We start from the raw sequence: 26,140 nt of genomic DNA, 5'->3' as shown, positions 1-26,140 counted from the left end.
ATATTCTAGTTTTAGTTTCTCTCAAGCTTTCCTAAAGAAAAAAAAAAGTTAACTTTCTTTACAGTGAATAATACTTTGTATTTCTTAATCTTTGTTCTACAGTAGCTGTGTTAGACTTTTCCTTTTACACCATCTTATCCTCTGCATCCATAAGAACTGTCCCTGTACTACATAGCTTGATCTAGTCTCAGGCTGGTCAGCATTTCCCATGCTTCTGTCAGAGCGAGTGCCTGTGTCTTCATGGCATCTCAAAACATGGAAACAGAATGTTGGCCACAGTTAGTGTCACATCCATGATTTTAGGATGTCTTAATTTCAGAAGATTAACCTTTTTAAAAGGGCAAATACAAAACTATGATTAGTAAGTTCTAGAAACTATAAAAAGGAATGAAATTCAGAGTTGATCCTGAACAATGAGGGGCTGTAATTGTTGAGATGAAAATTTAGAGATCCATGCCAAGCTTGTAAGCAGGGACATACACAAAACAAAACATCAGGAAAACAACGCCTACCAGAATACTCAACAATGAAAAGGACTTTTACTATCTGAACCAAAATCAAGGAAGTCATATCCTACTTGGTAGGGAAAGATAACATCCTTATAGCAGTATTAAGGAAAGAGTAAAAGGAAAAGGATCTCCAGATTTATTGTAAAGGATAGATTTTCTTCGTGAAGAACGTATTAGTGCAAGTGAAAAAAATATTTTAAAACACCACCAAAACTACTTCAATGAGCTCATATACCTGGGATCAAATATTGGGTTGGCTAAAAGGTTTGTTTGTTTTTTCCCATAAGATGGCTCTAGCAGTGCTTAGTTTAACAATGTTGTTAGATTGTATTGTAACTGCTGCCATATCAGTGTGCGTTAGAAAAAAGAAAATTGGTGAATTTTTGTGTAGCCATTTTAATACTGAAGATGGAAGGAAAAAAAAGCAACAATTTAGGCATATTATGTTTGTTATTTCAAGAAAGGTAAAAACTCAAATACAAAAAAATGCAGTGTATAGAGAAGGTGCTGTAATTGATCAAATGTGTCAGGAGTGGTTTGTGTAGTTTTGTGCTGGAGATTTCTCTCTGGACAAAGTTCCATGGTCTGTTGGACCAGTTGAAGTTGATAGCAATCAAATCAAGAACATTATACCACACGGGAGATAGCCAACATCTCAAATCAAGTGTTGAAAATCACTTGCACCAGCGTGGTTATGTTCATCTCTTTGATGTTTGGGTTCCACATAAATTACGTGAAAAAAACCTTCCTGATCATGTTTCTGCGTGTGATTCTCTACTTAAACATAATGAAAATGTTTTTAAAATAGTGATGGGCAATGGAAAGTGGATGCTGTACAGTAATGTGGAATGGAAGAGATCACAGAGCAAGCAAAATGAACCACCACCAACCACACCAAAGGGTGGTCTTCTCCCAAGAAAGTGATGTGTGTATGGTGGAATTGGAGAGGAGGCCTCTATTATGAGCTCCTTCTGGAAAACCAGACAATTCATTCCAACAAGTCCTGTTCCCATTTATATCAACTGAAAGCAATCACTCAAAATTATCCACAGTTAGTCAAGAGAAAACCCATAATCTTTGATCAGGAGAACGTAAGACTGCATGTTTCTTTGATGACCAGGCAAAAACTGTTAACAGCTTGGCTGGAAAGTTCTGATTGATCCACCTTATTTACCAGACATCGTGACTTCCAATGTCCCATTTATTTCTGTCTTTACAAAATTCTCTTAATGGAAAAAATGAAAAAATTCCTTGGAAGACTGTAAAAGGCACCTGGAACAGTTCTTTGCTCAAAAAGATAAGGTTTGGGGGAAATGGAATTATGAAGTTGCCTGAAAAATGGCAGAAGGTAGTGGAACAAAATGGTGAATACGTTGTTCAATAAAGTTCTTAGTGAAAATGAAAAAATGTGTGTGTGTGTTTTGTTTTGTTTTGTTTTTTCTTAAAAACCAAAGGAACTTTTCGGCTAATCCAATATATTCCTGGGTATAATCACTGTCTGTAATCAAAGAAACTATAGACAATGTAAGAGATGCCAAAAGGTGGGGGATAAGAAAATATAAATTAAAACATTTTTTTAATTGATTTAAATGTGTTAATTTCTGTACAGCAAAGTGATTCAGTTATACAGACATATATATTTGTATGTTATATATATACAACACACACAGATTCTTTTAAAAATTCTTTTCCATTATGGTGTATCACATGATATTGAATATAGTAGGACCTTGTTGTTTGTCCATTCTACATTTACAAGTTTGGATCTGCTAATCCCAAACTCCCACTCCATCCCTCCCACCTCCCGTAGCAACCACAAGTCTGTTGTCTATGTGTCTTAAGTCTGTTTCTATATGTAGATAGGTTCATTTGAGTCATATTTTAGATTTAACAGAAAAGTGATATCACATGGTATTTGTCTTTCTGACTTAACTTGATAATGATGACAGTCTCTAGGTCCATCCATGTTCCTGCAGATGGTTCATTCTTTTTTACGGCCGAGTATTATTCTATTTGTGTATATGTGCTATATCTTTATTCCTCTGTTGATGACTATTTAGGTTGCTTCCATGTCTTGTCTATTGTGAACAGTGCTGCTATGGACATTGGGGTGGATATATCTTTTTGAATAATAGTTTTGTTTGGATATGTGCTCAGGAGTGGTATTGCTAGATCAAATGGCAATTCTAGTTTTTTGAGGAACTGCCATACTGTTCTCCATAGTGGCTGCACCAGTTTATGTTCCCACCAACAATGTAGGAGGGTTCCCTTTTCTCTCTACCCCTCCAGCATTTGTTGTTTCTAGATTAAAAAAAAAAAATTACGACCATTCTGACAGGTGTGGGGTGGTACTTCATTGTAGTTTTGATTTGCATTTAATAATTACTTATGTTGAGCATTTTTTCATGTGCCAGTTGCCCATCTGAATGTCTTTGGAGAAGTGTCTAAGTCTTCTGCCCATTAAGAAATACAGATTTTGACGAGTAACTTCTGTGAACTTTGACAACTCTTAAAAGTACTGGATAATTTTTGTCAGCATTTAAGAGAAAATATAATGGGCACCTGACCTGGGTCCTAAGAATAAGTCACATTTCGGTAGCCTCATTTCTTCCTTTACATATAGATGGGAAATTCTACAGACATTAATTATCCTGATTTCAGCACAATTTCAGTAATTAACAAGATTTTGTACTCATTTTTATAAGATTGTAATGGCATTATTATAGAGAATGGGAGCTTGCAATGAGCTGATTTGGTAAACCCCAAATGTCAACCCTGAGGAGATAAGAACCATCATAAAATAAACATAAATCTGTCAACTCAAGAAATAGAAAATTACCATTTCCATCTTCTTCAAAGATAACTGCTATCCTGAGTTTTATGTTTCTTGTTTTTTTCATTTTACCACATGGGTTTTTTTTCTTTTCTAAACCTGATGAGTTTTCCATGTTTTGAGCTCTGTAAAGATGGTGTCATACTCTGTTATGAGCAGGGCTCATATGTAGCCAGTGCACACTGAAATAGCTGCAGTTAATGCTGTAGAAGTATTTCCTTACTGGTTGGTAAAAAATAATTCTGAAAAGTAGTAAAACTTGTTAATCTTATAAATTTCACTACATGTGGTTTATTTCAGAAACCACGTGACACTCCATGATGCATTTCTGGCTTGAGTACTAGAGACAAAGTTGAAGGTCTTACTATAGATATATATTATTTCAGGTGTTGGGGAATCTTCTTGGTTTCATAAGCCCCTTGAGTGGGAGAGGACCCTGGACAGCTAAGCTGAGGAGACCTCCTCTGTTCACCCTTCAAAGAAATGCCTCGTCCTGCTCAAGGGGAGGAGACATATCGAAGATCTGGTAGCAGCTGGGGATACTGGAAGGGAGTGTGGGTAGACACTGGTGTTTGGGGGCATAGCCTCTTGTGGTGCAGAAATGGCCCTTTCACCACTCAGTGGACGTGCATTTGAGCAAACTCTGGGAGCTGAGGACAGAAGAGCCTGGAAGGCTGCAGTCCATGGGGGTCACAAAGAGTCAGACACCACTTAATGACTAAACAACAGTAGTGCCCCTTTAGATTTTTTTTTTTTTTTTTTAGCATTTTGTTTTATTTGGCATCTTATGCTGTGGTGGAGGGTTAGCCTGCCTTGGTCATTAAAGACGGGTGAGGAGAGGGAATCTACCATCCTCCGTTTCATAACCCAGAAGAATATGGTAAGTGACAGCACTACTGCTCCCTTGGCTCATCTGAGACAAAGTACAAGTTCCCAGTTCTGGCAGCCAGGATCATCAGTCCCCACCCAATTTGCTCCCACTCCCTCATCTTTTGTGCTGTCTGTCTTCTAACTGGGTGCTCCTGCCACTGGCTCTTGGCATACAGCCTGCATCCAAATGGTACTGTTCTAACCAGTAAGGTGAGACGGAGATCAGCTGCGTGTCTACTGTCTCTGGGTGCCAGGTAGTACACTAGTAAATTAATAATTAGCAACGGGAAGGGGAAGTCATTGGAAGAGTTTGCAGCCCTGTGTTAAATCATGGAGGCATTATTTAGTTGGTGGTAGTCAACAAAGTTATACCAACCCAACTTTAATTATTTTATGGAAATTATTAGTGATTGATGTTGTACCACTTTTATTGCTTGATAAACTTATGTGTATTTAAACAGTAAAGGGGATTATTTTAGTTGATTTGCACATTGATTTGTACATTAATTCATTTGTTCATAGTGATTTATGTATTAACATCCCACTTCTTAAGTATATTTGAATATTGCATAGTATCTTCTATTTATTTACTTATTTGGCTTTGCTGGTTCTTCATTGCTATGTGGGCATTTTTCTAGTTGCAGAGAGGGGTCTGCTCTTCATTGAAGTGCACGGGCTTCTCATTGTGGTGGTTTCTCTTGTGGAGCAGAGGCTCTAGGGCACTTGGGCTTTAGTAATTGTGGCACCTGGGCTCAATAGTTGCAGTTACTGGGCTCTAGAGTGCAGGCTAGTAGTTGTGGCCCATGGACTTAGTTGCTCCATGGTGTGTGGGATCTTTCCAGACCAGGGATCGAACCCATGTCTCCTGCATTGGCAGGTGAATTCTTTACCACTGAGTCACCACGGAAGCCCCTGCATGGTGTCTTCTGAGAGTTGCTTTTTCCACTTAATAGATGTATCCATATTTATGCATAGTTCAGTGTACTGTGTATAGTATTCCATTATATAAATATACAGAATTTATCTGTTCTCCTGTTGATGGATATTTGGTCTGTTTACTGAATTTTGCTAGAACAAACAGTGCTCTTATGTACATCCATGTGCATGTTTACTAATATAAGTCTCTAAGATCTATGGCTAGGAATGGAATTGCTAAGTTATGGGTTATATTTATCTTTAATTTAAAAAGGGAATGCCACATTTTCCCCTTGAAGTGATTGTAACATTTTTACAGACCTACAAGTTAATGTATAAGGGTTATTTATTCTCCCATCCTCACCAACAATTTAGGAGTAAGACTTCATTTTTTTTTTTTTTCCAGTTCAATGGATGTAAAATAGCATTTTATTATAGTCTTGCTTTTTCTTGATTATTGATAATGTTGACCATCATATTTAGCTTTGTGTTTCTTCTGTGAAAAGCCTCTATATCTTTTGCCCATTTTTTCCTTAGGTTGGTATCTGTATTTATTCATGGGTGTTCTGACCAGGGTTGCAATCATCTCAAGACTTTGACTCACACTGGACTGGAGAGTCACTTCCAAGATCATTCACATCATCCTTGCCATGTGGACCTCTTCATAGGGATGTTCATCACTATGTGTGGCATCTTGCTTTCTTTAGTGAGTGATCCAAAGGAGAAAAATTCAAGGTAGAATAGGCAATCTTTTATAGCCTAATCTCAGATGTGCAAACCAGCCCTGGTATATGTGGGAGGGGACAACACAAGGGTGTGAAACCAGGTGGCAGGGAAGCTCTGGGGCCATCCTGGCGGTTACCTGCCATACTAATACTTTGTTATTTTTATGTGCTGCTGCTATCTTTCAGTTTTTTCAGTCTGTCTAGGATTATTTTTTGATGAATAGAAGTTCATTTTAATGTAGATCGATGAATCTTTCATATTTAATGCTTTCCTATCTAGTTTTAAGAAATTCTTCCTTGATTCAAAGTAAAAATGATATTCTCCAGTGTTTTCTTCTAAAAGTGTTATGGTTTTGCGTTTCACATGTGGTATTTTAATTCATCTAGATTTTATTTCAGCATATGAGGTAAGGAACCATCTCCTCTACCTTTCATTTGCTTCACCATTTGTTCAAGAATTATTTAAAGAATCATCCTTTCCCCCACTGAGTGGCAATGTTATGCTCCTGTCATATATCAAATTTTTAATGACAGTTTTTTTGATTACTGTAATTTAACTCATTATTGACCAGGGGATTTTGCAGAAATGAATGCCTATGGCTGGCGATTTTTATTTTGGCCCAGCCAATAATTAATTACTTCACTAACACTTTGCAGGTTATTACATGCAGTAGTTATACATGTAAAGTCTAATTTTCATGAAATGTTTGCAATCCACTCTTCTGCAGAAGCAAAGGAGCATTCTCCAGCACTGTGAGTTTCATTTTCACTTTCTGTATCAGAATCAGTCACTGAAGTTTTTTTGTCTTTGTTGGTCTAATACTCAACATCATCTGAATCAGAACTATATTCTGAAGAACTGTCATTTGTGACACTAGTGTATACGTTGCTCAGCCAATCAGAGAAAGTATCTGTATCTGCATAAGATTCACTGAAAAATTTTTCTTCACTCAAAATTTCACTCTGTGTCCTTTTTGAAAATTTGTACATTTATAATATACATAGGGTTGGAACAAAAACCTGAGTGCAAAATGTAAATGGTAATGATAGTCACAAGTTGTCTAATGAACCCTGGATCATTTTAAGCTCTAACCACTTCACATGGTGATGTTAATTGTGCATGCATGCTAAGTCACTCAGTCATGTCCCAACTCTTTTCAACTCTGTGGGCTGTAGCTTGCCAGGCTTCTCTGTCCATGGGATTCTCCAGGCAAGACTATTGGAGTGAGTTGCCATTTCCTCTTCCAGGGGATCTTCCTGACCCAGGGATCAAACCCGTGTCTCATGCCTCCTGGGTAGGCGGGTGGGTTCTTTACCACTAGTGCCACCAGGGAAGCCCTGATGTTAACAGTATCACTCTCTAAAAACATATTAATATTGTCTCCAGTCAATAGTGTATTTTAATCATGAGCTTTTATATTTGGTAGAACAGATACCCTCCTCCATCTGTCTTACTTTCCTAACCATTGATGGTCTTGACTTCCTAGCCATTACAGGTTTAGAAAAAGCTTAATCAAGCTAGCTTGAAAGGTCCTATTGAATTTTGAGTGGGGTTGCATTGAATTTATAGATCATATTAAGAACTAATTATATCTAATACTGAATATTCTAGTTGATGAGCATGGTTCCTTCATTTACTTCTTTTCAGTGGTTTTCAGATTTTTAATAGAATAACATTAAAAAATTTCTTCACCAAGTTCTGATACTTCAGTTCAGTCGCTCAGTTGTGTCTGACTCTTTGTGACCCCATGGACTGCAGCACGCCAGGCCTCCCTGTCCATCACCAACTCCTGGAGTTTATTCATGTCCATTGAGTCAGTGATGCCATCCAGCCATCTCATCCTCTGTCATCCCCTTCTCCTCCCGCCTTCGATCTTTCCCAGCATCAGGGTCTCTTCCAGTGAGTCAGCTTTTCACATAGGTGGCCAAAGTACTGGAGCTTCAGCTTCAGCATCAGTCCTTCCAATGAATATTCAGGACTGGTTTCCTTTAGGATGGACTGGTTGAATCTTCTTGCAGTCCAAGGGACTCTCAAGAGTCTTTTCCAACACCACAGTTCAAAAGCATCAATTCTTCGGTGCTCAGCTTTCTTTATGGTCCAGCTCTCACATCCATATATGACTACTGGAAAAACCATAGCTTTGATTAGATGGACATTTGTGGCAAAGTAATGTCTCTGCTTTTTAATATGCTGTCTAGGTGGGTCATAACTTTTCTTCCAAGGAGCAAGCATCTTTTAATTTCATGGCTTCAGTCACCATCTGCAGTGATTTTGGAGCCCCCCAAAATAAAGCCTGTCACTGTTTCCACCGTGTCCCCATCTATTTGCCATGAAGTGATGGGACCAGATGCCATGATCTTAGTTTTCTGAACGTTGAGTTTTAAGTCAACTTTTTCACTCTCCTCTTTCATTGAGAGGCTCTTTAGTTCTTCACTTTCTGCCATAAGGGTGGTATCATCTGCATATCTGAGGTTATTGATATTTCTCCAGGCAATCTTGATTCTAGCTTGTGCTTCATCCAGCCCAGCATTGTGCATGATGTACTCTGCATATAAGTTAAATAAGCAGGGTGACAATATACAACAATATACAAATATTCCTAAGCAATGCTTAACATGTTATGATAAAATATTCAGAAAATGTATAAAACATAAATGTACAGCTTAAGTTATTAGAAAGTCAGTAACTTTTAAGTCAGGCAAAAAAGCACTACCAGCACCTCAGTAACCCACCACATTCTTCTCACAAAGTATACCCTGTTCTTTCATAATTATCCTGACCTTTTTAGAAAGTGAATTTTCAATTTCTATGTATTTTTATGCTTTATTTCTCTTTTAAATACATAGAGTGGTTTTGTTGTAAATTTAGTTGATCACCTCTGACTTTTAACTAGAGGGTTCAGTCTGTTTACATTTATAATGACTATTGATAAGTTCAGACTTATTTCTGCTGTCTTTGTGCCTGCTATTCATCTCACTTTTTTATGTCTCTTTAAATATATTTTTGGTTTGTTGTTGTTCAGTTGCTAAATCGTGTCTGACTCTTTGCAACCCTGTGAATTGTAGCAGGCCAGGCTTCCCTTCACTATCTCCCAGAGTTTGCTCAAATGCATCCATTGAGTCAGTGATGCCATCCAACCATCTCATCCTCAGTCTTTCCCAGGATCTGGGTATTTTCCAGTGAATCAGCTTTTCACATCAGGTGGTCAAAGTATTGAAGCTTCACCTTGAGCATCAGTCCTTCCAGTGAATATTCAGGGTTGATTTTCTTTAGGATTGACTGGTTTGATCTCCTTGCTGTCTGAGGGACTCTCAAGAGTCTTCTCCAGCACCACAAATTGAAAGTGTCAGTTCTTCAGCGCTCAGCCTTCTTTTATGATCCAGCTCTCACATCCGTACATGACTACTTGAAAAACCATAGCTTTGACTATATGGACTTTTGTTGGCAAAGTGATGTCTCTGCTTTTTAATGCACTGTTTAGGTTTGTCATAGCTTTTTGTCAGGGAGCAGACATTTTAATTTCGTGGCTTGTCACCGTCTGCAGTGATTTTGGAGCCCAAGAAAATAAAATCTGTCACTGTTAACACTTTTCCCCTCTTTGCCATGAAGTGATGGGACTGGATGCCATGATCTTCGTTTTTTGAATGTTGAGTTTTAAGCCAGCTTTTTCACTCTTCTCTTTCACCTTCATCAAGAGTTTCTTTCTCTTCACTTTCTTCCATTAAAGTGATTCATCTGCACATCCGAGTTGTTTATATTTCTCCCGGCAATCTTGTTGGTATTCTCCATTTTTTTTTTTCTCTACTAGTTTGAAATTTGGACCATAATTTCTGTTCTTGTAGTATTTACCCTTGATACTTTGCATACTCACTTAAAACTTAAAGCTAATTAGTATCTAAGAGTAATTAGTACTTTATCAAAACTCTAGTAACTAGTCACCCCACTCCTGGTTTGTGCTACTGTTTTAATTGACTTTTTTTAACCCCACATAGTAGACACTATTTTTAGTGTTTGCCTTAATATACCTATAAGCTTAGCAGTTTCTCTGCTCACTCTTCTGGATGAATTCCTTCCCCTCTCTCTCTCTTTCCTTCTTGAGCTCTGATGAGATGCATTGGGTCATTCTATTACAAATTATTCAGGTATTTTAATCCAGTATTCTTGCCTGGAAAATCCTATGGATGGAGGATCCTGGTAGGCTGCAGTCCATGGGGTTGTGAAGAGTTGGACATGACTGAGCAATTTAACTTTCACTTTTAATCTCTCCTATTTTTTGTCTTTGCTGTATTCTGGCCATGGTCTTCCGATATGTTTTTGAAGTGTAATCAGTCATGTCCAACTCTTTGCAACCCCATGACTGTTCTTATAACCCTGGAAATAATACTGGAATGGGTTATCATTTCCTACTCAAAGGACATCTTCCTGACTAAGGGATTGAACCTGCATCTCTTGTGTCTCCTGCTTTGGCAGGCGGATTCTTTACCCCTGTGTCACCTGGGAAGCCAGTTGGATCTAATCTTCTGTTTATTATTAGCATCCAGTGAGTTTTGAGTTTCATTATTATACATTTCTAAAGGGTCTACCTAGTTTCTCTTAAAAATCTGATCCTTTTTTAAATACTCATTTCCTGTTTGAGTTCATGTTTTCTTTATACAAATCCATATATGAATGCTTTGCATTCAAAATGGGATAATTCCAGTATCTGAAGTTGTTGGGATTCTAAATCTTTTCCCCCCAGCATTTTATTTTTCATGACACTGTTTCTGTTTGTGTTATGCTGCTGCTGCTGCTAAGTCACTTCTGTCATGTCCGATTCTGTGTGACCCCATAGACGGCAGCCCACCAGGCTCCCCCGTCCCTGGGATTCTCCAGGCAAGAACACTGGAGTGGGTTGCCATTTCCTTCTCCAATGCATGAAAGTGAAAAGTGAAAGTGAAGTCGCTCAGTCGTGTCCGACTCTTAGTGACCCCATGGACTGCAGCCTACCAGGCTCCTCCATCCATGGGATTTTCCAGGCAAGAGTACTGGAGTGGGGTGCCATTGCCTTCTGACATATATATATATATATGTATATATATAGTGTGTGTGTGTGTGTGTGTGTGTGTGTGTGTGTGTGTGTGTTGTTACCACTGTAAATCAGTTTCTTGGTTTTGAGTTTTATAAATTTTGTCAAGTTTACTCCAGACCTATTTGAGGACCGGCTTATAGTTGCTTCCCTGCAGAGACTCAGGTTTGATTCCTGGGTTGGAAGATCCCCTGGTGGAGCGCATGGCAGCCCACTCAAGTATTCTTGCTTGGAGAATCCCATGGACAGAGGGGTCTGGTGGACTACAGTCCATGGGATAGCATAGAGTTGGACACAACTGAGTGATTAACACTTTCACTTGTAGTTGCAAATCCTCGCCAAAGACCATTATCATTACAATTATTTTTCTTATTGTAAATGTTCCCTGGTAACCTCTCTTTTCCGGCAAATTATTTCTTTTCCAGCTTGCCAACAGGGATCCTTTAAGGATTCCTACTTAATGGAGGCATTTCATGTTCAGCTCCCTTAAGATACTGTCTTCCATTCGTGAGTTGATGTCAGTATTTGCCTTTAGGGCTACCCAGGGTCTTTAACTTCCTTTTACAGAGTTTATTTAAATTTGCTGTTCCTTTTGATGAGTGAGGTGAGGAGTAGAAGATTATTTCTTAGGGATTCCCTTTTCATTCTGTCAAACTTGAAAGTGAAGTGAAAGTGGAAATTGGTCAGTTGTGTCCAACTCTTTGTGACCCCATGATCTGTAGTCCATGGAATTCTTCTGGCCAGAATAATGGAGTGGGTAGCCTTTCCCTTCTCCAGGAGATCTTCCCAGCCCAGGGATTGAACCTGTGTCTCCCACATTGCAGGCGGATTCTTTACCAGCTGAGCCACAAGGGAAGCTTAACAGTGCATTAAAAGGTATGTTTATGAAAATTTAGTTAGAGGGATTTCTAAGAGCATCTGAACCCCCATACCACCAGAAGTATAAGTGTGCTTTGGTGTTTTCAGGAAAAAAAAAAAAAAAAGATGGCTTTTAAAAACTGGAAGAAGGGCTTCATGATTCTAGGCTGTATTAATGAGAATACAGAGTCCAGGATTTGAAACTAATATTTCCATTAAATAGACCACATGAGAGCTTTGTACTTAGTTCTGGTGGACATACTTAAGATTACCGATAATAGAGTGATGGTTAAATTATAGTGTAACCTCTGGAACCAATCCTTTTTTTCAAAGGCCACCCTGGAGAAATTTTCACAACTTCTTGGAGAAAAGTGGGATATAAAACTATTTTGTGTGATCCCCATATTATTTAGAAGACAGGAAGAAAAAGCAGATCGCTAAGTGACACTTGGTGGCAGAGTGATAGAAGTTTATTATTGATACTTTAAAGACTTGTATTCAAATTCTACAATAGAAAAAAATTGAGACAGATAACTGTTAAACTAGAAAGTATCCCCTTTGGGAAGTCAAAAAACCTAGAAAACTCATACTTATCAGCTAGAGGAAAAGCTACTTTATTGTGAAATAATGTGGTGAAGCACACTAGCATCTGGTGCCCACTGCATACCAGCCGCTGTGCTGCACATGGGATTTGAGGGCTAACTTGACTGAAGTCCAGCTGCCAGCAAGCACCAGAGCGTCTGTTGGAACTTGTAGGTATTCTGGGGTCAGCTCCACCTATAGCACTATTTTACCCTGTCCCCTAAGCCAGATACCTTAAATTTTCTATACCACTCTCTTGATTTTGGTTTACTATCAGGATGTGGTGGCAAGGGAACAGGGTGCCCCAAGGAGTTAGGAGGTAGAATTATTGTACTACAATGAATTGTTTGTTTAGTATGAAAGAGACTGGATACAGTTGTTTCACAAAAAGATATATTTTCATATGACTATTTACATTTTTCATATTTAGTTAGAGAATATCATACAACTGATATCTTCAGTTTCATGCTTTTAAACTCTTCTATTTACACTTATCTGACATGGAATTAAAACTGAAATGGTCATATACCTCAGTAATAGAAAGCAACCAGCCAATATAGCTGGGTCTTCACTTAAATTTGTTGATCAACATTAGCAACAGTTACCTTAATAAATTACCATTTATTTTAAAATCAGTAGTAATTTTAAACAATTCATAAATAAGTGTGCTCTGTGCAATTTACATGTTTAATATCCTGTGGATACTAAAAGCTGTATATTGTCAGTTTTGCACATTATTACTTTTATCAAATGATAAGCTTTCTCTGAGGAGAAAGTAGATAAGCTTGAAATTATATCCTAAGCTTCTCTGGAGAGTTATCAAAACTCCATCTGCTTTACAGGAGGAGGTTCCAATTTACGTGAGAGGGCAGTTAAAATCTGATTGAATTTTTCGTATCTCTCTGTCTGATTGACTTGTGCACCTTTGCTGCCCCAAAGCAATCTCATTTGGAATTCAGTCTTGAAGACTTCACTCATTTCTTCATCTGGTTGAAAACCTAATAAAAACAAAACCAAAAAAACTTCAGTTCTGCTTGAAACAGTGTTGAAAATAGACTGAAAACTTGCTTGTTTAAAGTAAGATCAAAATGAACATCTCTCAGAACTTAAAAAATGCCCTCAAGGAAAAATATAGGATCTTTCTATATAAGGAAGGGGAGACCATCCCCCACCCCCAAGGATCTGAGCAACTTCAGAGAAAGAATAACTAAGTCACTATGACAGAATAAAATTTGTGCGCACAAGCCACCATGGGTTGTAGTAGTGCAGGAGTGTTCAAGTATTTTTTTTTAAAGCTTTATAATTTACTTGGCATGATTCACCCTTTTTTTAGCTGTACAGTTTATAGAGTTGTATAAACATCACACCACTTTAGAACCCTAGAAAATCTCTAGTACCTCTTCTCAGTCAATCCCTGAACCTACCCCACACCATTAATCTGCTTTCCATTGCTATTTTGCCTTTTCTAGAAATTTGATATTATTCCATATTGTTGCCTGTTAATAATTCCTTTTTATTGCTGAGTAGTATGCAGTTATATGGATATACTGCATTTTGTTTACTGAGTGGTAAGACATTTCGATTGTCTCCAGTTTCTGGCTGTTATGAATAATGTGAACATCTGTGATTAAGTCTTAGCATGGACATGTGTTTTCATATCTTTGGAAGTGGAAGTACTGGCTCATATGGTAAATATATGTTTAAAGAAACTGTCAAACTCTTTTCCAAAATGTCTATACGTCTTATATTCTCATCAGTAACATAATGAAGAGTCCAGTTGTGAACTCTATTGTCATTCTAGATAGTGGTGCTGGCATCTCACCGTGGTTTAATCTTATATTTCTGTAATAACTAATGCTTTGAACATTTTTCCATATAGATATTTGTCATTGTATATCCTCTCTGGTATAGTGTCTATTCAAATCTTTTCTTCTCATTCAGTTGTAAGAATTCTTTATATTCTAGATAATAAGTCCTTTATCAGATGTATGTTTGCCAAATACTTTCTTCTGGTCTGTGGTGTGCCTTTTTGCTTCCTTAATAATGTCTTTCAAAGAGCAAAATGTAAAATTTTGATTTATCAGTGTTTTATAGTTCATGCTTTTTATGGCTTAAGAAATTTTGCCAGACACAAGGACTTTCTATGTTTTCTCATAGAAGCTTTACAGTTTAGCTTGTATATTCTATGAGGTAAAATTGAAGGGTTTTTTTGCATGACATTCAATAGTTCTAGCACCATTTGTTGAAAGACTACTTTATCCAGTGAATTACCTTGCCACCTTTGTCAAGAAACAGTTAACAATCATATGTTTGGGCCCATTTCTTAACTCTCTTTTCTGTGTAAGAGATCTGTTCTACTTATGGCCAAGGATGCTCTCAGTCAGCTCTGTTAGAGCAGGGGAAACCTCTAGCTCGAGTCATACAGGCAGATGTTTCTCATCCTTGATTACTGCTGGAGTAGTTGGCTCTGTCATTAAATATAGTCCCAGCATCTAAATCATAGTCTCTTGGTGGTGGAAAGGGTAACAGAAGCCTATTTCATTCTTCATGTGATGCCAAAATATCTTTGGCAGATAACCAGCTAGAGGCCAGATGACAACTTCCATTCATTGAGTTAATCTGCTTTGAGCCCCTATCCTGGGCAGGGTACTGGGATATGTCGGTGAGCAAATTTCTGCCCTTACTGGGTTCACAGTTAATTCCAGCAATAAGAACTTGCTGTGAAAACCTGTAGCAGGATCAGCTGAGAAGTATCAAATACCTTTAAGGTGATTTGCTGTAAAACAGCTTAAAACATACTTTTCTCAAAATCCACCCTGATACATTGGCTTAGGGAACATCTAATGTAATATACTTACTGGTTTTGTATAAGCAGGCATTCTAATAATATCTACTGACTTGAATTATATATGCTTTTATTGTTTGAGCCACCAGGGAAGCTCCTATAATTAGCATCTGAGTCCTATACTGCCAACCCTGCTGAACTTTCTGAGGAAAAGAAACAGGTATGTATTGCTTATACCTAGAGCAGACATAGTGCAAGTTGTTTAGTCCCAAATTCTGTTTCAGGTCAAAATACTAGGCCTCTCCTGCCCCATATATTTCTTAACCTTCTGGATCAAACTGTAGGTCCTTGAAGAGTTTTAAAAATTATACAGTGGTGAAGAGACAAGGCCCTTATTCTTGTACTCGCTTCCTAAGTGGTCTTTTTGCCTACAAGCTTCAGCCCTCCAGCCTTCCTGCACAAAGATGCCAGACTGAAAACAAACCTAATCATGTGATAACATCTTCTCATATTTAAAACCCTTCACTGGCTCTTCCTCAGCCACAGTCCTACATGGAAGGCCTTCCCACCTCTGTCCCCCTCTTTGTTTAGCCTAGCTGGCCACTCCTGAAGACACACGTTACACTAATCCAAACCCAAGTTTGGATCAGTGTACTTGTGTTGCTATTCTCCAAGCTCTCTCAATCTCAGAGGCTTGGCTTATGGTAGACCCTCTGATGCCAAGAGCAGAGGAGCTCATGTCCCAGTGTGTCTGGGAAGAAACAAGAATATAGATAAGTCCAGTAGAACCCTAACTCCTCATGTGGGCCCATCATGTTTTCTAATTATTATTATTAGTGGTACTAATGGTAAACAAACTGACAAATTCTTTCTTGATCCTTTCTCTATTTTCTTTATAACACTGACACAAAAGAAGAGAGAAGGATCCTTAAGTCAGGAATTAAGAATAAGTAATACAAGAAATGGAATTCCCAGGTCTTAATCTTTCCTATTTGGTCTTTTTCTAATTGAGAGCATTGATGCTCTTTTCATTCCTTCATTCCAATTACTGTGCAGAGAGCAGCTTAACCAAAACCAGCTCTTACCGGCCAGGATCTTCTCAGCATTCATCCGGTAGCTGTCTGCAGCTTCCGCCATGAGTCGGGCCGTTGCCAGATGGTTCAGCATAATCTCACAGCTTTCATCGTTTTTTTCCCACATGTCAGTTCCTTCAAAAGTGACAGCCTCACGTTCCATTAAGGTCACAAGAGGCATCAGCAGTGGGACCGATACATTGTTTGGGGGAACACATGTGGACTCTGAAAAACAGGGGCAGGGGTAAAGTTCTCCATATCATGTTTTTTTTTCCCCAAGTTAAATGCAGAGAGTTCCAGTTGAAGATGGCAATGTAGGAGAGTCCTGGGCTTACCGCCTTCTGTGGACACAGTGAATCTATGGCTAAGTATGGAACAACTTCCTCTGGGAAAAATCCTAAAGACTGCATTGTGCAAATAAGAGAAGACCCACATCAAAGCAGGTAAGAGGGGCTGGGAGACAGTCACACTATAAACCCTCTCCTGGGGCAGTGATCCACAGTCAGGAGGGAACTCAAAACCTGGAGCTTCAACCTGAGGAGCAAAGGGCTTGAACCCCACGTGTACCACTGCAACTTTTAAGACCAGCACCTGAGATACAAACCCCCAAAACATCTAACTTTGAAACTCAAACACTGTACCTGTCTGTAAGACCCCAAGGCTATAATTGTCTGAGAAACAGGTCTTAAAGGGCTTACAAGCTTGAACTCACCTGATCCAGGGCTCAGTACAGAGGCAGCCAATTGAGAGGTGCCTAGATATTATGCAAATTAGGCTCATTTGCCAATATTAAAGTTTTAGCCTGAAAGACAGGCTTCTGCTTTGGCATATAGCTAGGGCTTAGGAGGCCCTCAGCAAATGGAAGCTGATAGATGATGCAGTCCTTGTGTGCTGTCTCTGCCTTGCTCCAGCTCACTGATATATCCTAGAAAAGAGCTTATACCTTTGTCCAGCTACCTCTAGAACACTACACACTGCCTAGCTCTGAGGGCCAAAGGGGCTTATGCCCATGGATCCTATAGGACTGTAACCTTTATAATGCCACAAGAAAAGAAAATTATAGGCCAGTATTTGCAAATTGAATTCAACAATACATTAAAAGGATCATATGGATTGATTAAGTGGGATTTATTCCAGGGAAACAAGGATGGCTCAATATTCACAAATCAATATGACATACTGTGTTAATAAGATGAAAGAAAAATAATTTGATCTTAATAGATGCATAAAAATCATTTGACAAGATCTGACATCCATTTATGGTTACAAAAAAAAAACTCCCAACAAAGTGGATATAGAGGGAATGTACAACAACATAATGAGGCCACATATAACAAGCCCATAAAGCTAAAAACTTTCCATCTGAGAACCGGAATAAAAGGATGCCAATTCACCACTTCTGTTCACACCATACACAAAAATAAACTCATGTAAGACACAATACCATAAAGCTCTGACACGAGAATATAGGCAAAACATTCTCTGGCATAAATCATAGCAATGTTACCTTAAATCAGTCTCCCAAGGTAGTAAAAATAAAGGGGATCTCATTAAACATGTTTTTGCAAAGGAAACCATAAACAAAATGAAACGACAACCAACAGATGGGAGAAAATATTTGCAAACAATGTGACCAACAAGGGCTTAATTTTGAAAATATACAAACAGTTCATACAACTAGCAAAAAAAACATAGCCCCCTGAAAAAATAGGCAGATGGCCAACAGATACATGATGCTCAATACACAACAGATGCTCAACATTGCTAATTATCAGAGAAATGCGAATCAAAACTACAATGAGGTATCACTTCACAGTGGTCAGAATGGCCATCATCAAAAAGTCAAATAATAAATGCTGGAGACAGTGTTGAGAAAAGGGCACCCTCCTATACTGTTGGAGAGAATGTAAATTAGTGCAGCTACTATGGAGAACAGCATGGAGATTCTTAAAAAACTGAAAACAGAGTTGCTATATGATCCAACAATCCCACTCATGGGCATGTATCTGGAGAAAACCCTTAATTTGAAAAGATGCCTGTACCTCAGTGTTCATAGCAGCACTATTTACAATAGCCAAGATATGGAAGCAACCTAAATGTCACTCAACAGATGAGTGGATAAAGAAAGATGTGGTATATGTATGTACACAATGGAATACTACTCAGCCAGAAAAAAATGACAATGCCATTTGCAGCAACACATGGATGGACCTAGAGATTAATTATCATGCTGAGTGAAGTGAGTCAGACAGATAGATATCTCACGATATCACTTATGTATGGAATCTAAAAAATGATACAAATGAACTTATTTACACAACAAGGTCCTTTTGTATAGCATAGGGAACTATAATCAATATCTTGCAATAATCTACGATGAAAAATATTAAATATATAACTGAATAATTTTGCTGTACACTAGATTTACACATCATAAATCAACTATAACTTAAATTTTAAAAGATGCATATGTGTGTATACATACAATGGAATATTATTCAGCCATTAAAAAGAAATCCTGCCATTTGTGACAACACAAACTTGAGGGTATTATGCTAAGTGAAATATGTCAGACAGAAAAAGATAAATAGCATGTGAACTCACTTACATGTAGAGTCTAAGAAAAACAGAAACACCCCTTGAGCTCATGGATATAGAGGACAGATTGGTGGTCACCTGAGACAAGGGGAGAAGTGAAATGGTTGAAGGGATCAGAAGGTACAGATTTCCAGTTATAAAGTAACTCCTGGAGATATGCTATACAGCGTGGTGACTATAGTGAATACTGTACTGCATATTTGAAAGTAGCTAGCAAAGTGAATCTTGAAAGTTCTCATCAGAAGAAAAAAAAATTTTTGCACCCATGTATGGTGATAGATATTAACCGGTCTTATTGTGATCATTTTGCAACAATCAAATATTGAACCATTATGTTGTACACCTGAAGCTAATATGTAAATTGTACCTCTGTTTACAAAGTTAAGCTCAAAACGAGGTGACTGGTACCCTATGTCTTGTTTTAGCAACCGAATACCTACAAGCAACTCTTGTCATCTGATACAGGCTTGACTGACAATCCTGACTGACTCATTGACAATCCTGCAGATAACTTGGAGCCTTTATAACACGCCCTGCTAAAAGCTTTGCTCAAACCAGAACAGATAATGACACTGCCAAGCAGCCCGCAGGCCGCCTGCCCTGACCCAGTGCTCACCTCTGCCTTCATGCAGGACTTTGCTGAAAGGCTTCAGCTGTTTCTCATAGAGGATGGCGGTTTGTGTGTACTGGTGCCGCAGGGCAGTCCACGTTTTTTCTAACCGTGTGATCTGGAAGAAAGAAAACTGTTATAGCTTTGGAAAAAGGCTCTTTTAAAAATTACCTTGGTGCTTAAGTTTTGAAATGAATGACAGATGGACATGATAAAAACTCAAAGCAGTTGAAAGAGTATAGAGAAAAGCTAATCCCTACCCACTCCCTGCTCCATGTTGCTCTCATGACCCATTAGAGACACACACTTTTTAAAATAAATGCATATCATACTATACACATATTTTCCTGTTCCTTGTTTGGAAGTTATTTCACATAAGTACATATAGAACAGCATACAACAGTCTTGTTTTATCTCAAGTGGTCCATTTATGCATAAACCATAGTTTAGCTAATTTCCTATACATAAGAGCTTTAAACATATTTTCCTGTTATAGAATTATCTCAAAGATTTTGCAGATGTGCACAAGAGAATATCTGGAGGATAAATTTCCAGAAGTAGAACTACTGGGTCAAGAAATAAAATCTTGATAGGCATTGCCAACTGTCCTCCAGAGTTTATACTGATGTAAGGATGTAGAATTGTGATTTTAAGCATTTTAATGTTACTTTTAAGTAGTAAAGTCTGAAACATGGAAAATTGCCTAGGCCATGTGATGCCACTGCTCATTTCTTTGGAATCGTTTAGTCCAGACCAACATATGCCACTGACTCTGACTATCCTAATAGTCCCCCATTCACACCCTAAAACCAGCAAGCCTGTGTCTGATATCTTCTACATGAAACAAGGAAGGGGGGGAAGGGAACTAATATTTAGGGAATGAGGGCCAATTCTGTCAGGTATTTGAGGAATTTCATTTAATCCTCACAGTGCTCTATGAGGCAGTATTTTGACTTCATTTTACAGATCAGAAGACAAGAGATTAGATAACTTAGTCAAGTTTCACAGCTAAATGGCAGAGATTCATTTCCTTGGCCTCAAACTCCCTGTGTATTCCAAGAGGAGGGTGAGAAAGGATCACCACCAGCAGGTCTGCTGGGAAGGGGAGGATGTGGCTTATCTTCCTCTGGCCACCCATGATGCCACCATTTCTTCTCATGCCCCCTTCTTCTTCCCTGCCCTGAAGCATCCACCTTCTGAAAGGAGCCCTTGTCTTGGCCCATCTCCTGGATGCGCTCTCTTGATACCAGAAACTGAGAACAGAAGGCAGCACAAATGGCTGTAGTCCAGGGTCAGGTTTAGATGATACACAGAAATGACATGACTCTCGTCTCTGGTTTTTCCTAGGTCTGCCACTCCCTACCCCAAACAGAGCCCTGAGCACTCTGGAGGACTCTGACCCCTCACTGCTGAAGTGTTGCAGATAGGAAGAATATGATGCTGCCGTGGGATGGGGGGACCACCTATAAAGGCATGTTTATGTGCTTTGGGATAAGTCCCTAATTGCTGAGTTTGATGTCATGGACAGCAACCATATTAATGTCACAAATTCCCCTTCACTACTCTCAGAGGAAGCTCTGGGCTGGGAAGCTATACGAATAGCTAACCTATTAGTTCTCAGAATTATAGGCAGTTTTGGATAAGAGGAAATAAACATAATGTAAATTAGAAACAGCCAAATGAAAAATGATAACTCCTGTTAGTATAGTAGAAGTCAGTATATCATGAAAATACAGCTGAACTTGCTTATTTCAAATATTGACCCAAATAATTTCAGTGCATCTAAAGAAATTTGAAAGTTCTTAGAATATTATAATTGGAATTGACCCTTCTCAAAATTTCCTGGTGAAAGCATGAAGCATTTCAGCTTCTTGTTTGAAAGGTGACCTTGGTTTCATATAAGGAAATTATGTTCTTAACATGCAGGATTTCAGAGAATCTGTGGCTGGTTGCAAAATAGCCAAGCTAAATGAGCGGTGGCTTTGGTATTACTCTTGCAGACTGGGTTTGTGGGACTGTGATCTCATACTCAAAGTCACTGAGCATCTACCTCTATGAGGTCCACTTGGCTTCAAAAACAAATTTTCAGTTTCAAACCTCATTCTAAAAACAGACTGTCAAAGCAGATAAATTCAAAGTGCCTGATTTCAGAAACTCTGCTTTAGGGGGTTGTATGGCAAATGAGTCAGGAAGCTGAGTCTTTTAACAGGAGTCTGTTTTAGGTGACCTGAGGAACATACTTTGAGATAAACCACTCTAGGGATCCTCAGAGATCAGCTCCCCAAATGTCTTGGTTTCCCAGTCATAACCCCAAACAGCCCGCCTGCCCAGTGACCCAGATGGAAGCAGTCTTTCTTACACAACACACTTGAGCCAGACTTAATCACCCTAACCGGTTCTTCAGGAACATCTGTTGTTCTTGAGGATGACCCTTATTGTACATCACAGAGAAAGTGTAGGCAGTCAGCGATTATCTGCTGTCTTTAAAAACAGAGCCAGAAACTTGCAACGCTGCTCTTGTTTGCCCCCTAATCAAAGCAGCTTTCACTAAGACACGATTTACCTTTTGCATTGACCAAAGTCACCTGTGGTTTGCCAGGCATGGACTTGAAGACCACTTTGCAGAGCATTAAGTACACACAGGCCCACAGGGCTGCATAAAGCAAGTTGAAATTTACCTGTGGCATTTCCAAGGCCTTCATGATGGCTGAGAAAGAATAGAGGTCCCCCATGGAGTCTTTCAGCTCCACTGCCACCTGGATGATCTTATTGAGGGTGGCTGCTCTGTCCTCCAGACTGCCCGTGCAGCCCAGAATGTCCACTGCGATGCCGATGGCCATCGTGTTGTGTCTGAAAGGAAGGAGATGAGCGATCAGGCCCAGGGCTAATAGGACCAGGAGGAAATGAAACCAAACTGGCCAAGGAAAGGACTGGCTGTGCACCATTTGCCACTGTCTTCCTGAGACACACTGGCAGCTCACACAGTTTGGTTGCTGATTGCAAAGACAGACCACCCCCATCAGAGTGACTGCAGAAGGGCCTCAGTGGGCGTCCTGTGGAGAATCAAAAAGGACAGAAACCCCAGGACATGGCATGTTCAGCCCTGGAGCAAGGGGCATGAAGGGGCCTTCCTGTGCTGAAGCTGCTCAGAAGTGCACGTGGCTCCTTGTCCCTCTCACCATGACAGGTCCACAGAGATGCCAGGTCCCCAACACACTGAGGAATCCTTTGGGAAGTCCCTAAGCCCCCTGGACTGGGGAATGGAAGGGACAGAAAGATGAGATAATATGCTAGATCCAGGAAGACAACATGGATGTGAGAACAAGGGATGAGCTAAGAATAAAGTGGCTTGGGTCAAGGGGCCAGAAAGTGAGTGGGAATGTGGACAAAGACTCAATAGTGAGCTGGCAGGATTTCTCTGTAAGGTCAGACCCTCATAGAAAGAAATCTTGTATCTACCAACAATCCTCCCTTTTCTCATCCTGAATGCCACGGGTCAACTGCGCAGACCCAGAAGACGAAGCAGAGTGGTCTTTTCTGTACAGACAATGGGATGGATATGAATGGGGTCACAGAGAGGTCTCCTCCCTGGTGGCAGCAGTCTGTAAACCTGCCTCTCCCTCCCTCTGTGGCCCAGGAATGAGCATTCCCTACCTTGGGCCAGAGTGAAAGTGAAAGTTGCTCAGTCATGTCTGACTCTTTGCGAACCTATGGACTATACAGTCCATGGAATTCTCCAGGCCAGAATACTGGAGTGGGTAGCTGTTCCCTTCTCCAGGGAATCTTCCCAACCCAGGGATCAAACTCAGGTCTTCTGCATTGCAGGCGGATTCTTTACCAGCTGAGCCACCAGAGTGGCCTTGGGTAAATTTCTCTCCAGGCACTGGTACGAGTGCTGAAGGTGAAGCACTAATTCACAGCTACGGTCGCTACGATATGACTTGCCTCTGAAACTCTGGGGCCACCTTTTCCTAGAAGTTCACAGCTAAGGATGATATTCCACGCTTCCTGTGCTGGCCTCCTCCTCACTCTTCTAAAGCAAAGAGAGGAGTGATTCATCTAGTGGCTAGCACTACCAGTTTCTCCAATGATTTTTAAATCAGTAACAGGCTCTGCTGTCTCTGAGCATTTGCACATGTGGGTGTGCAAGGTGGTTGCTCAAAGCGTGACCTTAGGCTCCACTGCTCCACTTCTAAAATGGGAACAAGGGCTGTTGTGAGAAAGACTGTGTGTGTGCGTAAAGATAATTAAAGTGCCTGGCTCAGCAGTACCTAGCAAATAGCAGTTGTTACTACCCTGGTATCTGTGTGCACATTTCTCCCTCTGTATGTTGGTCCCTTTTGCCTATATCTCTTCCCTTTATCTTCTTTTGCTAATTTCCTGTCTTTCTTAATTAATGGATCTTTAAAATAGACTTAAACACATGTATACCTGTGGCGGATTCATTTTGATATTTGGCAAAACTAATACAATTATGTAAAGTTTAAAAATAAAATAAAATTAGAAAAAAAAATCAAATAACTGTAACTCTGAAGTACTATGTGAAATATGTTATTATTTTATTATCACATCCACTAAGAATGTAATAAAGGTTTATGTTATTAAAAAAAAAATAAAATAAAAAACATGCAGAAGGAAGATGGTAGCAGCAAGCAAAGGAGATTGAGGAGGGGCTAGGCAGGGAGAGGTTACATGAGGAGTTTGTGGTGAAACAGAAGCCCAGAGGGAGCATCTGTATAGAGAGGTCAAAGAAGATGAGAGAAAATGAAATTTCAGACTATAAAAGGGGTCTGAAATGTTACTGTCAGGACAAGGTATGACCAATACCTCTTCAAGTCTGTAATGTGCATGTCATGTGTTAATGTTTAAACCACGCTGAAGCCAGATTCTCAAATGATCCTAATAAAGATTTAGCTTTGTTGAAAAAAAAAAATAGACTTAAAGTATATTTTTATTATGTTAAACTTATTGAAGAGTTTTGTTACCCATTTGCAAAGTGTTAAGGTTGAGATGAACATTTTAGCTGTTTAATAGTAAACTAACTTCCTATGTTGCCGTAATTGATTCTTTAGTCAATGTTTTTTCCTATGTTTTAAGGCCCTTAATAAAAGACAGGTTCTCTATTTAAGAACTGGCTTTATATCAACAGTTAATTGGGTAATTATATCCATTCATTCGAACAACATTTGCCTCAAACCTCCTGCACACACCGCCTTGGGAAAAACAGCTCAGCAAGGCAATTGTGTAGCAGAAGCTCCTGAGGTGGGTAGGAGGCACAAAACATTTCAGAAGGACATCCCACTCACTAGCCTTGGAATGGGTGGTGACTGAACTGAAGTTTAAAATGGAGGGTGGTTTACATTAGACTCTCAAACACAAGGCTGTCACCTGATCCTGCAGGACTGCTGTAACCTTAATTTAGTAGATACATTGTAATGGAGAGAACCACTCCCCAGGCCCTAGCAGGTAGATCCTACAGGTCAGCTCTGGATGGCGAACAAAGCAAGGAGCCAGACCCCAGGCAGGCGGCAATCAGGAGGAAGAGGAAATGGATGTAGACAAGAGTGGAAGTCAGAAAATAGCCCAGAGAGAAGCCACAAGCCTGCTGACCTCAGCCTGGGCACCCATAAAGCATGCCCAACACAGCTCATGAAACTGATAAAATAAGGCCTGCAGGGCTTCCCTGGTGGCTCAGTGGTAAAGAATCCACCTGCCAATGCAGGGATCATGAGTTTGATCCCTGGTCTGGGAGGATCCCACACGTTCCAGAGCAACAAAGCCCATGGGCCACAGCTATTGAGCCTGTGCTCTAGAGCCCGTGCTCGGCAACAAGAGAAGCCACTGCATTGAGAAGCCCGCACACTGCAATGAAGAACAGCCTCCGCTCGCCACAACTAGAGAAAGCCTGCACGGCATCGAAGACCCAGCTCCGCCATAAATAAATAAACAAGGCCTGCAGCTGGGGAGCTTTCAGTCTGAAAAGTATCACAGGAGAAACAGGGATGCACGGCAGCACAGCTGGTCTCTGCTGAAATAATGACCACGGGCCCAGACCAGGAGGGACGGCAGGCGAGTGGAAATGAGAAGCCAGGCCCTGGGGCATGGGGAGGGAGAGGATGCCTTGGAGAGCAGGGCTGGCATCTAGAAGAGTGAGCAGGGAAAGTAGGGGAATTCAGAAGTCAGACCTACCATTGCCCAAAGACACTGAACAATAAGCTGACAGGCATGCCTGAACAAAGGCAGCAGGCTCGCGTCCTGCCCTCCTGCCTCCCAGAAGTCTTCCATTCGGTGCTGGGTGTTTCCTACGGGAGGCACCTGTGGCGGTGAAACCACAGCAACAGAGGCACTGGAGCCATTTTATTTGCTTCATAGTTGGGTAACCTTGAAAGCAGCTGCTACCAACTCTCCCAGGCCATTTGAAATATAGTGTTTACTTTCTAGGGGCTAGTGGTAGTCTAGGACTGCACTGTCCACAGACCACATGTGGCTATATTTATACTTAAAATGCTGAAGAGTAAAAATAAATTTCATCCTTCAGTTGCCACATTTCAGGTGCTCAGGGGTCACCAGCGGCCAGTGGATGCTGTCAGGAGATTTCTGCCATCAGTGTTGTACTGGACAGCGCTGTGACCCAGAACATCACAGAAAACCATGGGCAGGGGATGATGGTGCTAGGGCTCCGGCTTCTGAAGCATCACTCGCCTCTCCTCAGGAGA

At 40.0% G+C, this 26,140-nt stretch overlaps 2 protein-coding genes across 12 annotated transcripts in view; one reads left to right on the top strand and one right to left on the bottom strand.

Moving 5' to 3' along the window:
* FNBP1L (formin binding protein 1 like) overlaps positions 1-17,504 on the top strand; it is a 137,033-nt gene extending 119,529 nt beyond the window's left edge. For 2 of the 3 annotated variants that reach the window (XM_059885075.1, XM_059885076.1), the window contains exon 15: positions 3,729-3,805. In XM_059885075.1, coding sequence (XP_059741058.1) covers positions 3,729-3,790 — 62 coding nt within the window. In that variant the 3' untranslated portion in view covers positions 3,791-3,805. Of the gene's footprint in view, positions 1-3,728; positions 3,806-11,742; positions 11,795-15,292; positions 15,364-16,496 lie in introns of those variants that run through there. The other variant, XR_009493918.1, reaches the window with a different exon arrangement.
* The window catches only part of BCAR3 (BCAR3 adaptor protein, NSP family member), a 221,810-nt gene continuing 207,894 nt past the window's right edge, over positions 12,225-26,140 (bottom strand). For 8 of the 9 annotated variants that reach the window (XM_010803299.4, XM_005204270.5, XM_024986391.2 and 5 more), the window contains 4 exons: positions 22,103-22,274; positions 19,431-19,542; positions 16,229-16,441; positions 12,225-13,356 (listed from right to left, as the gene is read on the bottom strand). In XM_010803299.4, coding sequence (XP_010801601.1) covers positions 13,178-13,356; positions 16,229-16,441; positions 19,431-19,542; positions 22,103-22,274 — 676 coding nt within the window. In that variant the 3' untranslated portion in view covers positions 12,225-13,177. 9 annotated transcript variants of the gene reach the window in all.

The sequence above is a fragment of the Bos taurus genome, chromosome 3, assembly GCF_002263795.3.
Source record: "Bos taurus isolate L1 Dominette 01449 registration number 42190680 breed Hereford chromosome 3, ARS-UCD2.0, whole genome shotgun sequence".
Taxonomy (NCBI): Eukaryota; Metazoa; Chordata; class Mammalia; order Artiodactyla; family Bovidae; genus Bos; species Bos taurus.
Note: the sequence above shows the minus strand (reverse complement) of the source record. Positions and strands in the feature narration are given on the sequence as shown.